This window comes from Temnothorax nylanderi, unplaced genomic scaffold, assembly GCF_030848795.1.
Source record: "Temnothorax nylanderi isolate EJ_2023f unplaced genomic scaffold, tnyl_v1.0 TNYL_tig0078_pilon, whole genome shotgun sequence".
NCBI classification, from domain to species: domain Eukaryota; kingdom Metazoa; phylum Arthropoda; class Insecta; order Hymenoptera; family Formicidae; genus Temnothorax; species Temnothorax nylanderi.
Window position 1 is genome coordinate 452,514 of NW_027249140.1, and position 15,727 is coordinate 468,240.

General features: G+C 37.5%; 1 protein-coding gene and 1 long non-coding RNA gene across 6 annotated transcripts in view; one reads left to right on the plus strand and one right to left on the minus strand.

The window, feature by feature from the left end:
- LOC139774318 (uncharacterized) overlaps nt 1-9,717 on the minus strand; it is a 137,874-nt gene extending 128,157 nt beyond the window's left edge. Inside the window, exons 1-3 of the long non-coding RNA XR_011718552.1 lie at nt 9,511-9,717; nt 7,347-7,505; nt 958-1,042 (exon numbers count right to left, since the gene is read on the minus strand). This is a non-coding gene — a long non-coding RNA (uncharacterized lncRNA). The remainder of the gene's footprint in view (nt 1-957; nt 1,043-7,346; nt 7,506-9,510) is intronic.
- Nucleotides 9,718-11,320: 1,603 nt separating this feature from the next.
- The window catches only part of Fas3 (fasciclin 3), a 301,684-nt gene continuing 297,277 nt past the window's right edge, over nt 11,321-15,727 (plus strand). For all 5 annotated transcript variants that reach the window (XM_071709517.1, XM_071709519.1, XM_071709518.1 and 2 more), the window contains exon 1: nt 11,321-11,764. In XM_071709517.1, coding sequence (XP_071565618.1) covers nt 11,671-11,764 — 94 coding nt within the window. In that variant the 5' untranslated portion in view covers nt 11,321-11,670. The remainder of the gene's footprint in view (nt 11,765-15,727) is intronic.

The following is a 15,727-nucleotide window of genomic DNA, read 5'->3' on the forward strand; positions in this document are numbered from 1 at the left end:
CTAATTTATTTTAATAGATTCCGTACATAAATATCTACTTCCGTAATTATCGGCCATGAGATAGAAAAAACATGAGAAAATTGAAATAAAAATTTCGTCATGTAATAAGGCATCATAATGTGTGCCAATAAATAATATAAAACAGTGTAACGAGTTCTGTTTGGATGAATATATATATATAAGCGACGGATAATTGCACGCACTTCGGAATTAAATACTGATCCTAATCTGTCCTCTATTTAGTAGCCCATCTATTTAAAATCAACGGACTTATGAAATATCGTAGTTGTAAATCATATTTTTATATTGTTGCTAAATTAATGTATGTATGTATGCATATACGTATGTCTAATACAATTTTCACGGATCCGTGTTTTTCCTAAATTTAAAATAAAATATAATTTATGACTCACTGGTGCGAAGCACACAGCAGCGGAGTCGTATAATATATTTATACAACTCAACATAGTTACAAGCTATGTTGAGTTGTAAAATAAAAATATATCTAAGTTATTACCATACCCAAAATAATTATTATTATAAATAAAATACTATTTTTTCTCGCACATTAAATTAATTTTCCTTTTTAAGCAAATATCTATTAAAATAATTATATAATTTCCGAAAAAGATCTTTCATCTTAATTATAGAATTGTCTCAAATTCCACAAATAAAAACTTAATTGTTTTATTTAATAATAATTAAAATTTTTAATATGCCATGTTAGTAATATTGTATGTTTCATCGTTACATATATATTTGCAGATTTAATTATAGATATACATATATGTGTATTATATTACACATCAAAAATATTTTTAAATACCTCTTATAAAATACATAATATCAGATGTTTTATGCGCATAATAATACAAAACGAACTATAACATGCATTATTGCAGGGATAATTAATTCCACAAGAAATCGTAAAAATAAATAAAATAAAATATTACTTACCCTATGGTTATTCCGCCCGATGCTCCCCGAGCCTCCTCCTCCTCCTCTCTTGTTCCATTGTTACTGCTTCTTCACGTACACAGTACTAGTAAAAAAAAAATACCGTACTTTACTTCGCACTGTTAAGCAGGATACAATTAATAACGTTAATGGCTCGAGTAATTGACTAATTAAAACGTGATGGATTGTTCCAAAATATGCAATCAAAATACAAAATTTTTGCAATACATCTCGGGTGCATAAATCTCGCGAACAAACATAGTATTAATAAACGGTGGTATGTCACAACTCACAATTGAGTTTATTTGATTAAACGATTTGTGTATTGTTTTCACGTTCTGAACGATTCCAAAATATATAATAGACGAATAAATATGAACAGGTGGAAAATCTAAAGTTCGACGTGACATATATTCAATTTCATGTGATTAAATTAAAAAGAAACGGCAAGCGCCTGAAAAATATAACGAAACAATTATTCTCATCTGTCTTAATTTTTATTTGCTTCGAGTGAATTGGTGAATAGACCGCACGAAACATCTATCTCGGTAACTATTTGTCGTTTCGATATACGCCTGCGAATAGTTAATAGTTAATTAATCACGATTAAGTGATCCGATAATCAATAATTGTTCGTAGGTAGGTATTGATCGCGAGTCTCGAGAGACAATAGCACGAGGAGCGATTTTCGCCGCTGCTATATCTACTCGAATTTCACGGTGCGAATGATAGCTCGGTGACCTCGTGTAAGCTCAACGCGCACCCGTACGGCAATAACCGTTCTCCGTGCGCCACACCAAACGCCAAGGCCGCGCATCACACACAAACACCAAGGTCGAAACAACGCGTCAAACATTCTTTGATAATTCCGAAATATTCAAAGCGTTATAAACTCACGTTAAATATTCTATTCCTTTCTTATTATGTATTTTTGATGAATAAACTACTGTCGCATATCCTGTTTCGTTTTGTGAACTAATTAGCATTACTTTGGCATAATTAATTTCATTTGAGTGTCTCGAAAACTTAATAATAATATTATTACTTAAATTATAATTCAACAAATGTACTGCAGTCTGATTGATACGCGTATATCTTATATTACATACATACTGCTAATAACAACCTTTAATCATTGTACCTATATTATTTAATTCCTTTTTAAATAAAAACATGAATAATAGATTTATCTATTATATTATTTTCAAGGGATTATTAAATTTGATACTTGTTTGAAGAATAAAATCTGTTTTTGTTTTGATTAAAAGTCTTTATGTAAATTAATAAATATTTCTTATAATTACCTTTTTTTAAATTATTACGTCTCGCGAAAAATAAGATTATGTAATAAATTAATAATTATGATTTTAATAAACATAAAAGTGAGATTAACTCGGAAATAGTCACTTAGATTTTTTTGCATAAACAATTATTTTTGTATACCTCTTTTGTATTATAGTTTTATAGATTTACTCAAAAATTACTCCAGATGACTATTCCCGGATTAAAACTTAAATTATTGTATGAAAAAATGTAAGAAAAAATATAATAAAATAATGTAATAATAACCATTTTCTAGATTTATTAAAATCGCACAGTTTTGTTTCTCTTGAAATATAAATTGGAAAAAATAATATAATGATAAATAAATATCCATAAATACTTTTTCAATCAAAACAATAATAAATTTTATTTCTCAAATAATTATATGTTAGATTCATCCTTCTTGCAGTAATGTAGTAATTAATCAATCATTTAAATTTTCATTAAAAGAGAAGATTGTACGACTTGTATGCAATAATTGCAATCTGCTATTATTATTGGTACTGACAAGCTTTAGCAGACACAATAAATGCGAGAAAGAAAAAGAAAAACGGGATTACGATGTCTACGGAATTACGCGAACAATTTCAACAAGTGTCAGTTTTAATAAAAATACGTTTACAAAAGGCTGTAACTTCAATATTTGATTTTACTTAAAGAGTGCGATAGAAGCAGACATTACAAAAGTTTCACGTGGAGTTTGATCTTTGTCCATTCTATTCTTACCATTGTTTAAACATTATCGGAATTACGAGGCGACTTTAAAGTTTATGCTCTCTTGCAATAATATGTTCTTTCTGTACTTCTATTTAATATTTGTCTTGGTTGTGGTACACTTTGGTACCGGTATTACATTATCGCAGAATTTTTATCCTCTCGCGAAGAAAGAGAATTATCGCACAATTTTATCTCGAAAAACTCGTTTGCATACTTTTGCCGATGGCGAAATCCGTTTAGCAACCCTCAGAACCCTCAAACAATACACCCTCGTCTAGGACAAGCAAGTATAAACAGGCAATCAGGTTCGGTCCCAAATTCGAAATAGCAAGATAAATAAGTTGATAGGATGATGCTAATTGCGATACCAAGAGCACCTACTGCGTTAAAGAGATAACAAGGAGCCCATTAGCGTAACGAAGCCGAGTAGCCAAATCCATTTTTGCCCGAAGTTTCGTCGCGCGCAATAATGAATGCTAATACTGTTACGCGATGCACATGTTCCTGTCAATTATGAGACTTTAAATTGTTTCGAGGCGTACTAAGGACTCAAGGTACAGCTGCACTCGTGCTGATGTAATGTGATTCGTACGCTTAGTGTTGCGTAAAAATTGTGAAAAATCCTTGGGTAATTACGAGATTAAAATGCCAATTGAGAAATTAAGAATTATTTTTCTTCTTCAACTGAGAAAAAAATGAGAATTAGAAATGTTACTCGTGAAACAGTGAATTATATCAATAATACAATAGGAGTAAAACAATTAAAATATATTGAAATTATATGCATTGCATGTATTAAATTTATTTGGGTATACCACTAGTCACTTTTTTATGGCTTAATATTCGATGTGACTAACTTAATAATGTGTTCTAAAGATAGAGAGAGAGAATAAAGAGACTATTAGATCTTTATATATTTTTGCACGTACATAAAACGTAAATCAAATTATTCATACAAATATAATTTTAAGATAATAAAACTAGAAATTGTAATTCAGTTCTTAAACGTGACGAAATAAATAAATTTTCATACGGAAATTATATATGTACATGGCATATTTTGATACGTAAACTGATAGCAGCGTGAAAGAACTTCATGATCAAAGTAATAGGTAATAGATAAGTATTACTGCAGCATGAATCTACATTGATTGGACTGCATTCGTTTGATTACGGTAATAACTTGCCCAGGATACGACGTTTGAATCGCGTAAATTGAAGGGTTTTTCGCAAACAAGTCGTGATTTGAAGGTCTTTATTACATTTTGTCGTAAGCCGCAGCGCGTATTTCATGTTATATACATATAAAACGTTTCAGACATTTGTAAGTATAAATTCTCTCGGTGATAAATACATAAAAATTAAAGAATTTTGGCCACAGTTAATTCTATAAATGTGTAAATCGTATAAGTCATTATTTATTTAAATTTAAATCAATCTTCTTTTAATAAAAAAAGATTAATTTAATTAAAAAGTAGAAAGTTATAAGTAAGAAAGGAATAAAAGTCCTATTCTTGTTACAGGTTAATTGATTCTAATCTTGTTAAATATCTCTTGTCAAAGTTAAAGTATAAAACTTTTAATATATTCTATTTTTAGAGAAATAAAAAACTATTATAATTATCAATAACTAATTAATCGATAAAATGTGACTTTCTGACATACGTCGAGTAGTACTAAACTGAAACATGTTAATACCAACGTGTAACTCGACTTGCCGCTAGTTAGGGGATCAACATTTGCCAGCACTAGCTACTGTCGTTGCAGCTCGTTACGCTAGAGTGTGTTGTCGGTATTTAGAATGTTATTCTCGCATCCTCCAAGAGAAAACTTACAATTACTAACAATAACGTCTTTTATATAAAAAAAAAACTGATTGTACGAATATAAAGACTGAAAAATCTTTGATAAAGAAATAAATTCCTGATGTAGAAATATGTAAATTCTTTGTATATAAAGAGAGAGAGAGGGGTCATTTTTGTATATATGTCAATATATAAATGGTTTAATAAAGACATGAAATAGCAAGATAACCGTCAATGAGTAAGCTAAAATCAAACAGCGACGGAACTTCCTGACGTACTGCATCAACGAATGCTACGGTATTTAGGAATAAACCATATTCATACAAGCGTGTAATTCAAATGGCCGCCAGTTAAAGGATCATTATTCACTAGCGTCAGTTGAAAGTTGAAACTTGTTATAATATCCCTACGGTATGCACATAACATTACTCTTATACTATCGAAAGTTTCGTCAATTGCAAGCAATAATAATTTATCGTAAAAAATACAAAGTACGAAAAAAGAGAATTTATATTTTATAAGAGTTATATTTAGGAGAACGAATCACATGATTCCTCTTCGTGTCGAAAAGAAAATTGAAATCTGAAATATTTAATTATCTTACAGATGTCACGTTATTTTTTGCAGACTAAAAGGATTAATTTTATAAATGTGTCGTGGAATGTACCTAAATAAATGGTCGACACAAATGGATGACTTAGAGAAATGATTGTAACTTAGCGAACTTACGAGGGGCAACCGGTAGCCACCGACGACGAATTCGGCTGTCTCGGTCACTAATACGATTACACATACGCGTGCGCGTCCACAACTATCGTCAACTCGATTACTCCGTTCCATAGGCAGCATACCTCCACAATGGAGAAACGGTAGCGCGCTACCGAGACCGTTTGATCACGTACCGAAACTTCACCCCTAGAAGATCCTGAACGCGAGCAACTGCTTTAACGATGCCGGGGGCTCGTAGCGATTCCACGTCACGGCGTAAATGACAAAAGCGATTTTGCAAAAGCTACGGCAATACAGATTTAGAGTGACTGAGCATCTATTTCGGCTTTCGAGAATACATCTTCCTTTTTATTGTATTAGAACTGACTCGGAAAAATAATTTTCTACCTTTTCAAAAAACAAAGACTTGATTCATAAACAATAAAAATTATTAATATCTACTTTTCTTACAGAAAGCAGAAATTTTGTGAACGTTGTGTTATATAGCCTCAAGGAGAGGTTGAAGGCACATATTTTCCCTCATCCGAGGGATAACACCAAAAAAAAAAAAAAGAAAGCAGAAATTTATAAATAGATTCCTATATATAATCTTGCTAGATTCATAACTGGTTAAAGTATACTTGACAGAAAATGATCATATTGGTTTTAGTATCAACGTATGCTTGATTTTTTTCGTAACTATTGTGAAAAATTTTTTTACATTTTATATTCTTTACTGATATTTTAGAAAGAATTTAGGATATTTTATTGTCACTCGATCGTCTCATGTTACTAAAATTTTAGAATTTCGATGTCGAATAACGCTATTAACCAGTGTATGCAATTTCATTGTAATCCAAACAAAGTATTTTTTTCCAAACATTTTATTTTTTTGTTTTTATTTATTGTTATATTTATATATTTTTAATAATAAAAAAATAAAAGAATTTTGTGTACAGAGTTTTTTTTCACTGTTATCCTAGCCATATTCCATTGGTTTCAGGGAATTTTTGCAATTCTGGTTCGCCGCCTTTCATTAAAACATTCTCGTCAAAACGCTTAGTCATATCGACGCGAAATTGCGGAAAGAGTACGAACGAAATCGCACATCTGCAGCTTCGCCCAGGAGATTCTTCATTCCGTTTTGTTGCGTATTTAGAGAGTTTCGGTTTATCGCGATTGAGGTTTATTTTAATCGAGTTGCTTGGAACTCGGAAGATATTTGCGCGACGCTTAAATACCCTCTTTCCTTATTCTACATTATGATTTTATCATGATTGCATCAAAGCAGTTACAATACAGTTGAATGTGTGACTAAATATAATCTTGTTCACGAAAACAATGTATAATATGCAAAAATCCAATCAATCGCGCAATTTCCGTTTTAGATAATAATCAATCTTTATACATATACGAATAATTAAAACATTTACTATTACACACGTATGTGTAAAAGATAACTGTTATCTTCGTTATTAATTGGCCAGAATGTTAATTATTATAATACGCATGGTTGTAAAAAAATGAGACATAGAGAAAGATTTATTCGGTGACGAATTAATTCAACCTATTTATGATATACGAATCACACAATTGCAATCAAAGCTTTCCCTTATTTCCTTATTCCGAAAACAGCAACCCAATGCGTCCCGGCCATCATAAATCGGGATATGGACAGCCCCTAAGCCGACGCAATTTCGGTGGATGTGCTCAAACGACGCACGTGCGTCCGCCCCGTGATCGTATTCACATGCAAATGACACGCGGCGATGCGGTGCAACGACGGTAGTTCCGCGACGACCGACATCAAGAGATCGTGATCAACATTCCTCTTACCTGTTACGCGCGCAGGGGTAAACCTTCCCCGGGGCTTCGCACTGTTGCTGTTGCAGTATCGGTTGCAGCAGCAGCCGCCCGCCGCCGCCGCCGGTGCCTGCCTCGTATCGGTCACGTGCGCCACCGTACCGTAACCGTGGAATCGCTTTCGTGGCGAACCTGCAACGATATCGCGTACATAAACGGGCAAACATCGATCCCGGCTTATTGTTACGTCCCGCGCGGAATACAATCGCGTAACCGCCCCGCGCGTGCCTGCGAAAGCACGCGCGTCCGTTATCGCTCGTTCCTCGTCGCGCCGATATACCTGCGTCCCCTTTTCATCCTCCCCCCACGCCGCGGCGCCGTGCTCCTTGACGTATCTTTGACCTCCTTTCCCGCGATTTTACGCGACGCGATAACAGCGATCGTGTGGTACAGTAGTGGCCAATTCGGCGGGCTCGATTCGCGTTCACGTATAACTTACGCGTCTGGCTCGATAGCGAGATCACGATCGGCGACTATCCCATTTTCGATTACTCTTATCGCGGGGTGCCTCGAATGTCCTCGTTCCCTCTGCCCGAGTTGGTCAGGGGAATAAAGATAGTCTCTTTACGCGGGCATTGCCGGGACACTCAAACGGCGCGGTCGTTTGCGCATAATGTTGGTTTATACACAGGACTCTGCTTAGATTACGAGTTAACTTTCTACAAAGTGCTTTAAAGTAACGCGACTACTTCGCCGCTTTTTACTGCATTTACACAGTTTTACAAAATTTCAAGAAGTTAAAGATAAATTCTGCGATTAAGGTCCCGAGCGAGGCATCTCTCCACTCTTATAAATTATTTAATCCGACGATGCTTCCTCTAATGACGACGCGTGCGGAAAAATACAAAGAAAGAAAAAAAAACAGGACCTTTATTTATTCTCGATTCAATTACGTCAGATTTTTAATCTATGGTAAGCAAACGCCGTTAAATATTATTTACGCTATGGAGAGCTAATAAATTTAATTCTTTGTTCCGTGGCGCTATTGCCGCGAGTTAACAATAGGCATTCTGAACTAACTTTCTTTCCTGTTCTCTCGTTCATAGAATATATAAAAAATAATGATAATAAGCCGTAGGATTACTTGCGCATAATAAAACGGAGCAGAAAGAGATTTATTTAAACTTTTAACGTTACGCCTCATAGAAATTCGATATCGATTTGAGTTAACTCTCGAGTGGGCGCATGGAATGTATTTTACATCCTACAACAGCTTGGAAAAAATGAGTATTCTGGACTAATTTCAATACAGAATCGATTATTATAAAAAAACATTAAAATTAAAGTTTCAACCTATTGATATACTTTAAGATATGAGCAACGGTGAACAATATTAAGGCTGCTGTCTACTCGCTGCTTCTATTCTTATGTGATGACGTCAGAGGCGAGAAATTGCACGCCAAAAATTCTTGCTGTATACTTTGAAATAAAAAGATATATCCATAAAACGCGATTGTAATTGATTGAGCACATTTGTAAAATATACCGAATTGACGTGCGATTTCTCGCTTCTGACGTCATCAAATAAGAATAGAAGCGGCGAGTAGGCAGGATACGATTGAGCACATAACCACCTTAAACAGAAAACAAAAAAATATTAACTGGTTTAATATTTGTAGCATAAAGGTATAATTTATACCCCACGCGCCCTTTTACACTGTTAAATATTAAATAATGAAATTTAAATCACTTGAGTTAAATATATATAGCATTTTCTTATTTTTAACTACCATGTGTGTGTGTGTGTGCGTCGAAACTTATTATTTTAACTTCACTGTTTTAGTTAAATTAATGACATATATTGAGTAAGAGCAATGGCGATTTATAAGAATGGTTAAAAATGATTCAAATTGAGTATAATTTGACATTACAAATTTAACAGTGTATACATACGTTTCAAATTTTTACGCGTTCATGCACTGGAGAGTTAATCATGCCGTCGAATCGATCGCGTCGTCGCTCGGATCAATCACGCCGTGTTTCGTTCGACAACGGTTCCGGTTCGGAACAACGCTGATAACAATTGAGTCGGACTATTTCATACGTCATCGCGATTATCTTTAAGCCTTACGACAGATATAACGCGCGTCACACGGTCATACTCGAACGCGAGACATAACCTGCCGGAGTTACCTACCCGTCCAAGGGGCTGCAGCAGATAAGCGGGCGGATAACGTCGCGTTCACGTGGGCCGACGATTAGAATCAGGCTTCCAAAGTAAGCGACGAGGTTGCCGGCCCGTCCGGGCGATTGCGAGTATCAAGCTGACGCTTTAGCTCCCGCTCGCGATTATGCGCCCGATCCCCCGAGCCGACGCCGACGGCGGCGAAAACGTATAATACCTTGAGATACGCATGAGATGCAGCCAGCGGAATTCACTGATTGTGAGGAACGCGAGACGCGATTGGATTAAGAATCTCGCTTGCGCGCGCGTTCGGAATCTTCTCACGTATACGCATAACTCCGTAATTCCGGTGTCTTTCCTCTCGCGTCGCAAAGACGCGGACGTTGCGGGCCACCGCGCGACACCGTCTTCCTTTTAACTGACAGACAATCAGTTGGCGCTAAGTTCACGGTGCTTCGCGATCGATTCGATCGACGTAATACCGCGATCGCGACGTATTTTTTTCCCATTAATGGCAACAAAGCCCGCGCGGAAATGAACGTCGAGAACGAATTGAACGACGGTCGCCGGGGAGCGTTAATTAACGTTCGCGATCGCGATTAATACCTTTCGCCGTTGTACTCGTGATCGTCCCGCGGTGGAAGTTGCGTCACGCGCTGACTCGAATATCGGATTTCCTAAGACGTCTCGTTTCGCATCGATCGAATCGCCTTTCCGTATTTCCATTTGCGAGCGAGATGTAATCAACGAGAATCACCAAGTAATACGAAACACAACTGAATTAAAGACGTTAAACGCACGCACAATAAGGGCTATGGGCACACAAAATTGCACAGGCTGCAATGCTGCATAAGCATATAGCATTAAGGCCGCTGGACCAATGAACATATATATCTTATCACTTATGTAAATCAATATGGCTGGATGGACTTTATGCTGGATGCTCATTGGTTTAGCGGTCTTATGCTATACGCTTATGCTAAGCTATGCATTTTGTGTGCGATGGCCTTAATTTTGAATTTTCTCTGAACGAAAACCACCTTCGTTTCGATTGGCGTAGTCACCTTGCGCTTGCTTCGTGGTGCTTCCCGTGCTCGACTCGTCATTCGAAGTCTCGCGAAGTAGCCCTGCTCCGTATTTCACTCCGTGTTTTTCCGTTCGAAGCAGAGCCCGCGCAAAAATGACGGTCGGGAGTGTTAAATCAATTAACGGATAATCGGCGGAGAGTGTTAATTAACCCGTATGACAGCGATACCTTTCGTCGTAATCGCCGCCCGCCGCGCCGGCTCGATGGAATTGGTTAGGAACTGCGTCACGACGTCGGTCGGTCGGTTGGCGCATCGAATATTTCGAAGTAGGTTATTTCGATAGTTCGAGTCTCTTCCGAGTCGGGAGTACCATAAAGCGACGATCAAACTATAGAAGCAAGTAAAGCACTCAATGTAGCAATTATTTCGCGGGAGTCGCCGCGATAATTCCACAAGTGTGCCGCGTGAAATTGCCGTCGGGTCGTACATACGAGTTCTTCTCGTAGAGTTTTAACAGCCGACGCCGCGACGCGTAGACAGTCGTCCGTTATCTCTCTCTCTCCCTCTCTCTCGCCGTGTTGTGTGTTTTCGTGTGCGTAACGTAAGATTATGAACGAAAGTAGGTACGCACGTCGCACGGCGCGGCGGCGCGGCACGCAGCGGCACGGCTGTACGGTGTAACGGCAGGTTAGCTTGGAGCAGCGGAGTCGCGGAGCGGAGTGGGGGGTGGGATCGCCGCGCCGCTCGGGCGCGCTCGGCTCGCCGCCGATGTCTCACGAAGCGCTCCGAAAGTAAAGCGCGCGGCAGACGGTCTTCGCGCGTCGAGCTCACCGGTCGCTCTCTCACGGTCACGCTTCTGTCACGTCACTGCTGCGCGAGTCCCGACGATTTCGCGAGACGAGGAAACGAGGACGGCGGAGTAATATTCGCGTCGACGTACGATCGCGTATCGCGCGTTCCCGCGACGTAACCGGCTCTCGCGCGGTGGCCCGCGATTCGAATCGGCCTTTCACGGCGGTATACATCCGCGAGATTCTCTGAGTTTTTATTGTGTTCCACCCAACCGCGGAAACGGTTGCGAGCGACAACGTGAAGTTCACGACTGGAGAATTTGGTTTTGCGACAGTGCTTCTATTTCTTCTGTATGTGCGCCGGAGCTGCGAGCGGCCGCATCAGGATGACGACGATCACCGCCTGGGCCTGTGTCATCGCCGTGCTGTGTTCATCGATTATTGAAGGTGCGCGTGACAAAATAAGTTACATAACCCCGCACGGCACGGTGAAATCCCGTTATGACGAGCGCGTCGTAATTTTCGAAGGCGTCGGCCGTTACCGGCGGCCGGGTATCTATCGGACGGCGCGTGTCCGATACCCCGTGAAATACCTACCGCGATACGATGAACTCGGATTCCAGGACGGGAGTCGTTGTAATGAGATTTTACCGTGGTTTCATGTCCGTCGTCACGGACGTTGCGCGCTTTTCCGGCGCACGTTCGAGGTTCGACGGATTCGTTTCGAATCCGGCGCGCCAATAAAACGCGCAACCTCGACGATCGCGGTAATACGTACGTATCGCGTGAAATACAGTACCGGAGCGAGTACAATATCCGTCAATATTTAGGGAGAGGAGAAGGAAGACCGGAAGGTCGCGACTTTTACCTCGGAGAAAACGCGTTTAGGCAAATGACGGGCGGCTCGCTCGTAACTTTTCCTCTCTCGCGTTTTCGCGTCGCACGCGGGAAAGGGAAATCGTGGGAAAACTCCTGTATATGTGTGTGGGTGTGTGTGCGCGCGCGTGCTTTGAAGTCGGAAGAGGCGAGAAAAGGCTGCTCGGTGCGCGCGGCGCGGGCGGCGGCGATGGCGATGATTCTCCACGCTACGTGCGCTCGGCGCGGAACGGAACGCGTAACGACGTTCGCCGTCGCACGAAACGAACGTAAACGCCGGCGGGAAATGCCCGCTATCTCTCTCTCTCCTCTCTCTCCTCTCTCTCTCTCTCTCTTTCTCTCTCTCTCGACGTCGCCAGGGATTGTCCGGTGTCCGGCAGCGATGCCGGGATTAGATTTGGCGTTCTCCGGGGCTGCGGCGATCTCGCCTCGGGCGCGAGACGAATTCGAAGCTAATGGCGCGATGGTGAACGCGACACCGCACCGGTCAAATATTTCGTGGATAATTAATGAATCGGTTCGCGAGTGCGATACGTCCCGGTGTATGACTCGGTCGATTAATAGGGCGATATTGATATTAAATACATAGAAAATTCTCGGCCGGGGGAGACAATTTGTAGCGCGGTGTTGGAGATGACGAGCGAAATTCGCCGAAAATTACGCGACGTGATTATAATGAATATGAAATTCGGCATAGGTGTGAATATAGCTATTATATATATATATATATATATATATATATATATATATATATATGTATGTATGTACGAGATTCGGCACGGATAATTTATTGCGAGATATAAATATAATGCGTGCGGAATTCGATTAAAATGTGCAGGTAGGGTAAATATAATACGTGCAAATACCGGAAGGATTTTAATAGCGCAAAAAATATAGTACAATAAATATGAAATAAATTGGGAGGTACAGCAGGTATAACTTGCAAAATTTAAAAAGCGATCAACAGCGCGTGTGATCGTAATGTAAAATTAATGTGAAATTCGAAGGCTGATTAATATTTCGTTGTAAATATGGCGTATTTTTGAAAAATATTTGTGAGCGCGATACGGAGATATCGCTGCTATGCACGATATTTGTTCGCTTTCGAAACGAAACGCGTTCCTTGTGACACCATAGTAGGTAGATTAGAGCTAATCGATCATTGAACCAGATAACGAAACATAGTAGGGATGGTGATTGTGTGGGTGTATATGCGGTGGCTTAAAAGTTATATATAGCGCAGACGTGTGCATTTCACATGCTGCATTCGCGTTCAGTGTAACGCGATGATAATAATACGCGTCATAAATAATTAGGACAGTTTTGTATAAAGCAAATTGAAAAGACGCAAATTTTTGGACGTAAGGAAATTAAGGTAAATTTTTCATCGTCTATGCTGATTCAATATGACATATCGGCCTGACGTCTACTGCAATATTTCCAACGCGCTGGGGTATAACTCGATTTTAAAATCCAGCGGAATTATATCGAGAAGTTACTCTATTTCGTTTGTAAATATAATTTTTCTTGGTTGCCGTCCGTAGAATCAATTTTTCCGTGGAAACTTTGTTACGAAACTCGCTCCGGAAAGGGTCGTTGACTTTTTCATCATCATATCAAATAACTTTAACAACCGATAGGTTATCACAAGATTATATTCCTGAGCATATATTATATTTCTAATCGTAAACGGAAATAGGAAATAGGAAACGGAAATAGGAAGATTATTGTTCTTCGAACTTGGTTACAAGTCGGAGATAGATATTGCCGCGTAACCCTTTCACCTTCAAGAAATTTGAAATGCTGATTGTTCGCCCTAATATCATAATAATATGTATTCTACGTCAAAGGCATATTTAATAATTAATGAACATTAAAATATAACTTGGATAATTGTATTATTATTATTAATGCCTTGTTTCTCATTATTGTTACATTTAGAAAAATATATGCCTTTTATATAATTCTTAGTTACAAAGACAAAAATTAAACAAAAGTTTTTAAAACTAGCATTGAAAGAATTAGAAAAAAAAAGATTTATCCGGAATACAGAATTTGATAAGATACGTTTTTTATTCGTTTTAATCCACAAGTCCAACAATCTATAGTTATCAAATCTATGATATAAAAAAATTTGAAGTGATGAAAATGGATGGGTTAATTGATTTGCTTGCTGTATCCGTAAGATTAATATTGGTACGGAAACATAAATGATTATTTTTATTTAATTATGACTCGTGAATCTCCATAAAATACGCGTGCTTCTGATAATTCTACATTTTATGGCCTACGATGTTCAAATTTATGATTTTTTAAAGTTATTACGCATGAAACCGTATAACACGCTAAGTAAATTTGATATACATCATTTATTTATATCAAATATTTAAAATAATAGGCTGAATTTGGAGCAATTATGATATTTGATTTTCTTGCTTATCAATAATAAATTAAATTCTTTCCTAAAAGTTTTACTAAGCTAAATTTATTTAACTATATTAATTTGTCTCTTATTAATTGATGCGGAATTGATGAGCATTAATGAATTTTAAATGTAAATGATAGAAAATTATATTACTTTCTAACAATATAAAGTTTCAGGAAAGAATAATAATAAAATTTAAAGATTTATTTAAATTTAAGAAATAAATTTTGGTAAGATTAGTTTGATTCAAGCAATAATTACGTTTTTGATACAAAAATTTGAAAATTTACCAATAATAGCTTTTCAAATTTGTGTGTTAAAGAGAGGTCAATTTTATACTCGTTAAAGAATTCTATCATTAATTCTTGTCAGACTTATGCTTTTTCTGTATATCGTGATGTTGTACGTGATTTTAGTCGCCCTGCGTTATTTAAATATTTTAATGTTAAATTACTTCCAATTAATTGTCATGAAATTTTAGCGAACGAGGTGACAGTCGATCGCCCGCAGGGAAGCGTCGCTCGGACGAACAATTAATATCGTGATATAATTGAAGAAAATTTCTTGTTACCCCCGCGAGTAACTTGTCGCAACCTATTAAGGCTGTAGACCGGAACGTTGATTATTTTGCAATTATCGTAGTAGTCTTATTTAAGAGCACGCCGGAACTGGTTACATTATTTCTTGCGATACAAGATTAATTCCTAACAGGACAATTATTTTCTTGTTATTTCTTATAAAAGTGAAATAATTTTATAAAAATGCAATAAGTTTTGCTCGGTTTGATCATCATTATCTTCTTTTATCGAACATTTTTTATTGTAAAAATATATGATTTTTCTCTTGAAAAATTAAATCTATTGGTTAAGTATATTAGAAATTCGAAGCTTCATATAAATTAAAAATTAATCAAGATGTTTTGTCGATAAATTAGAGTTAATTAATAACACTGTTTGGGATTATTTGCTTCTCGATTACCATACAGCTTAGAAGCTTTCTTTTAGACCTCCCTCTTTACCTACTTATATTATTTCTCGTTCACAGTGCTATATAAAGCGACAAAACAAGTCCAAAGCAGGTATAAAGCAAATCCAGTACTGGGCGTTTAT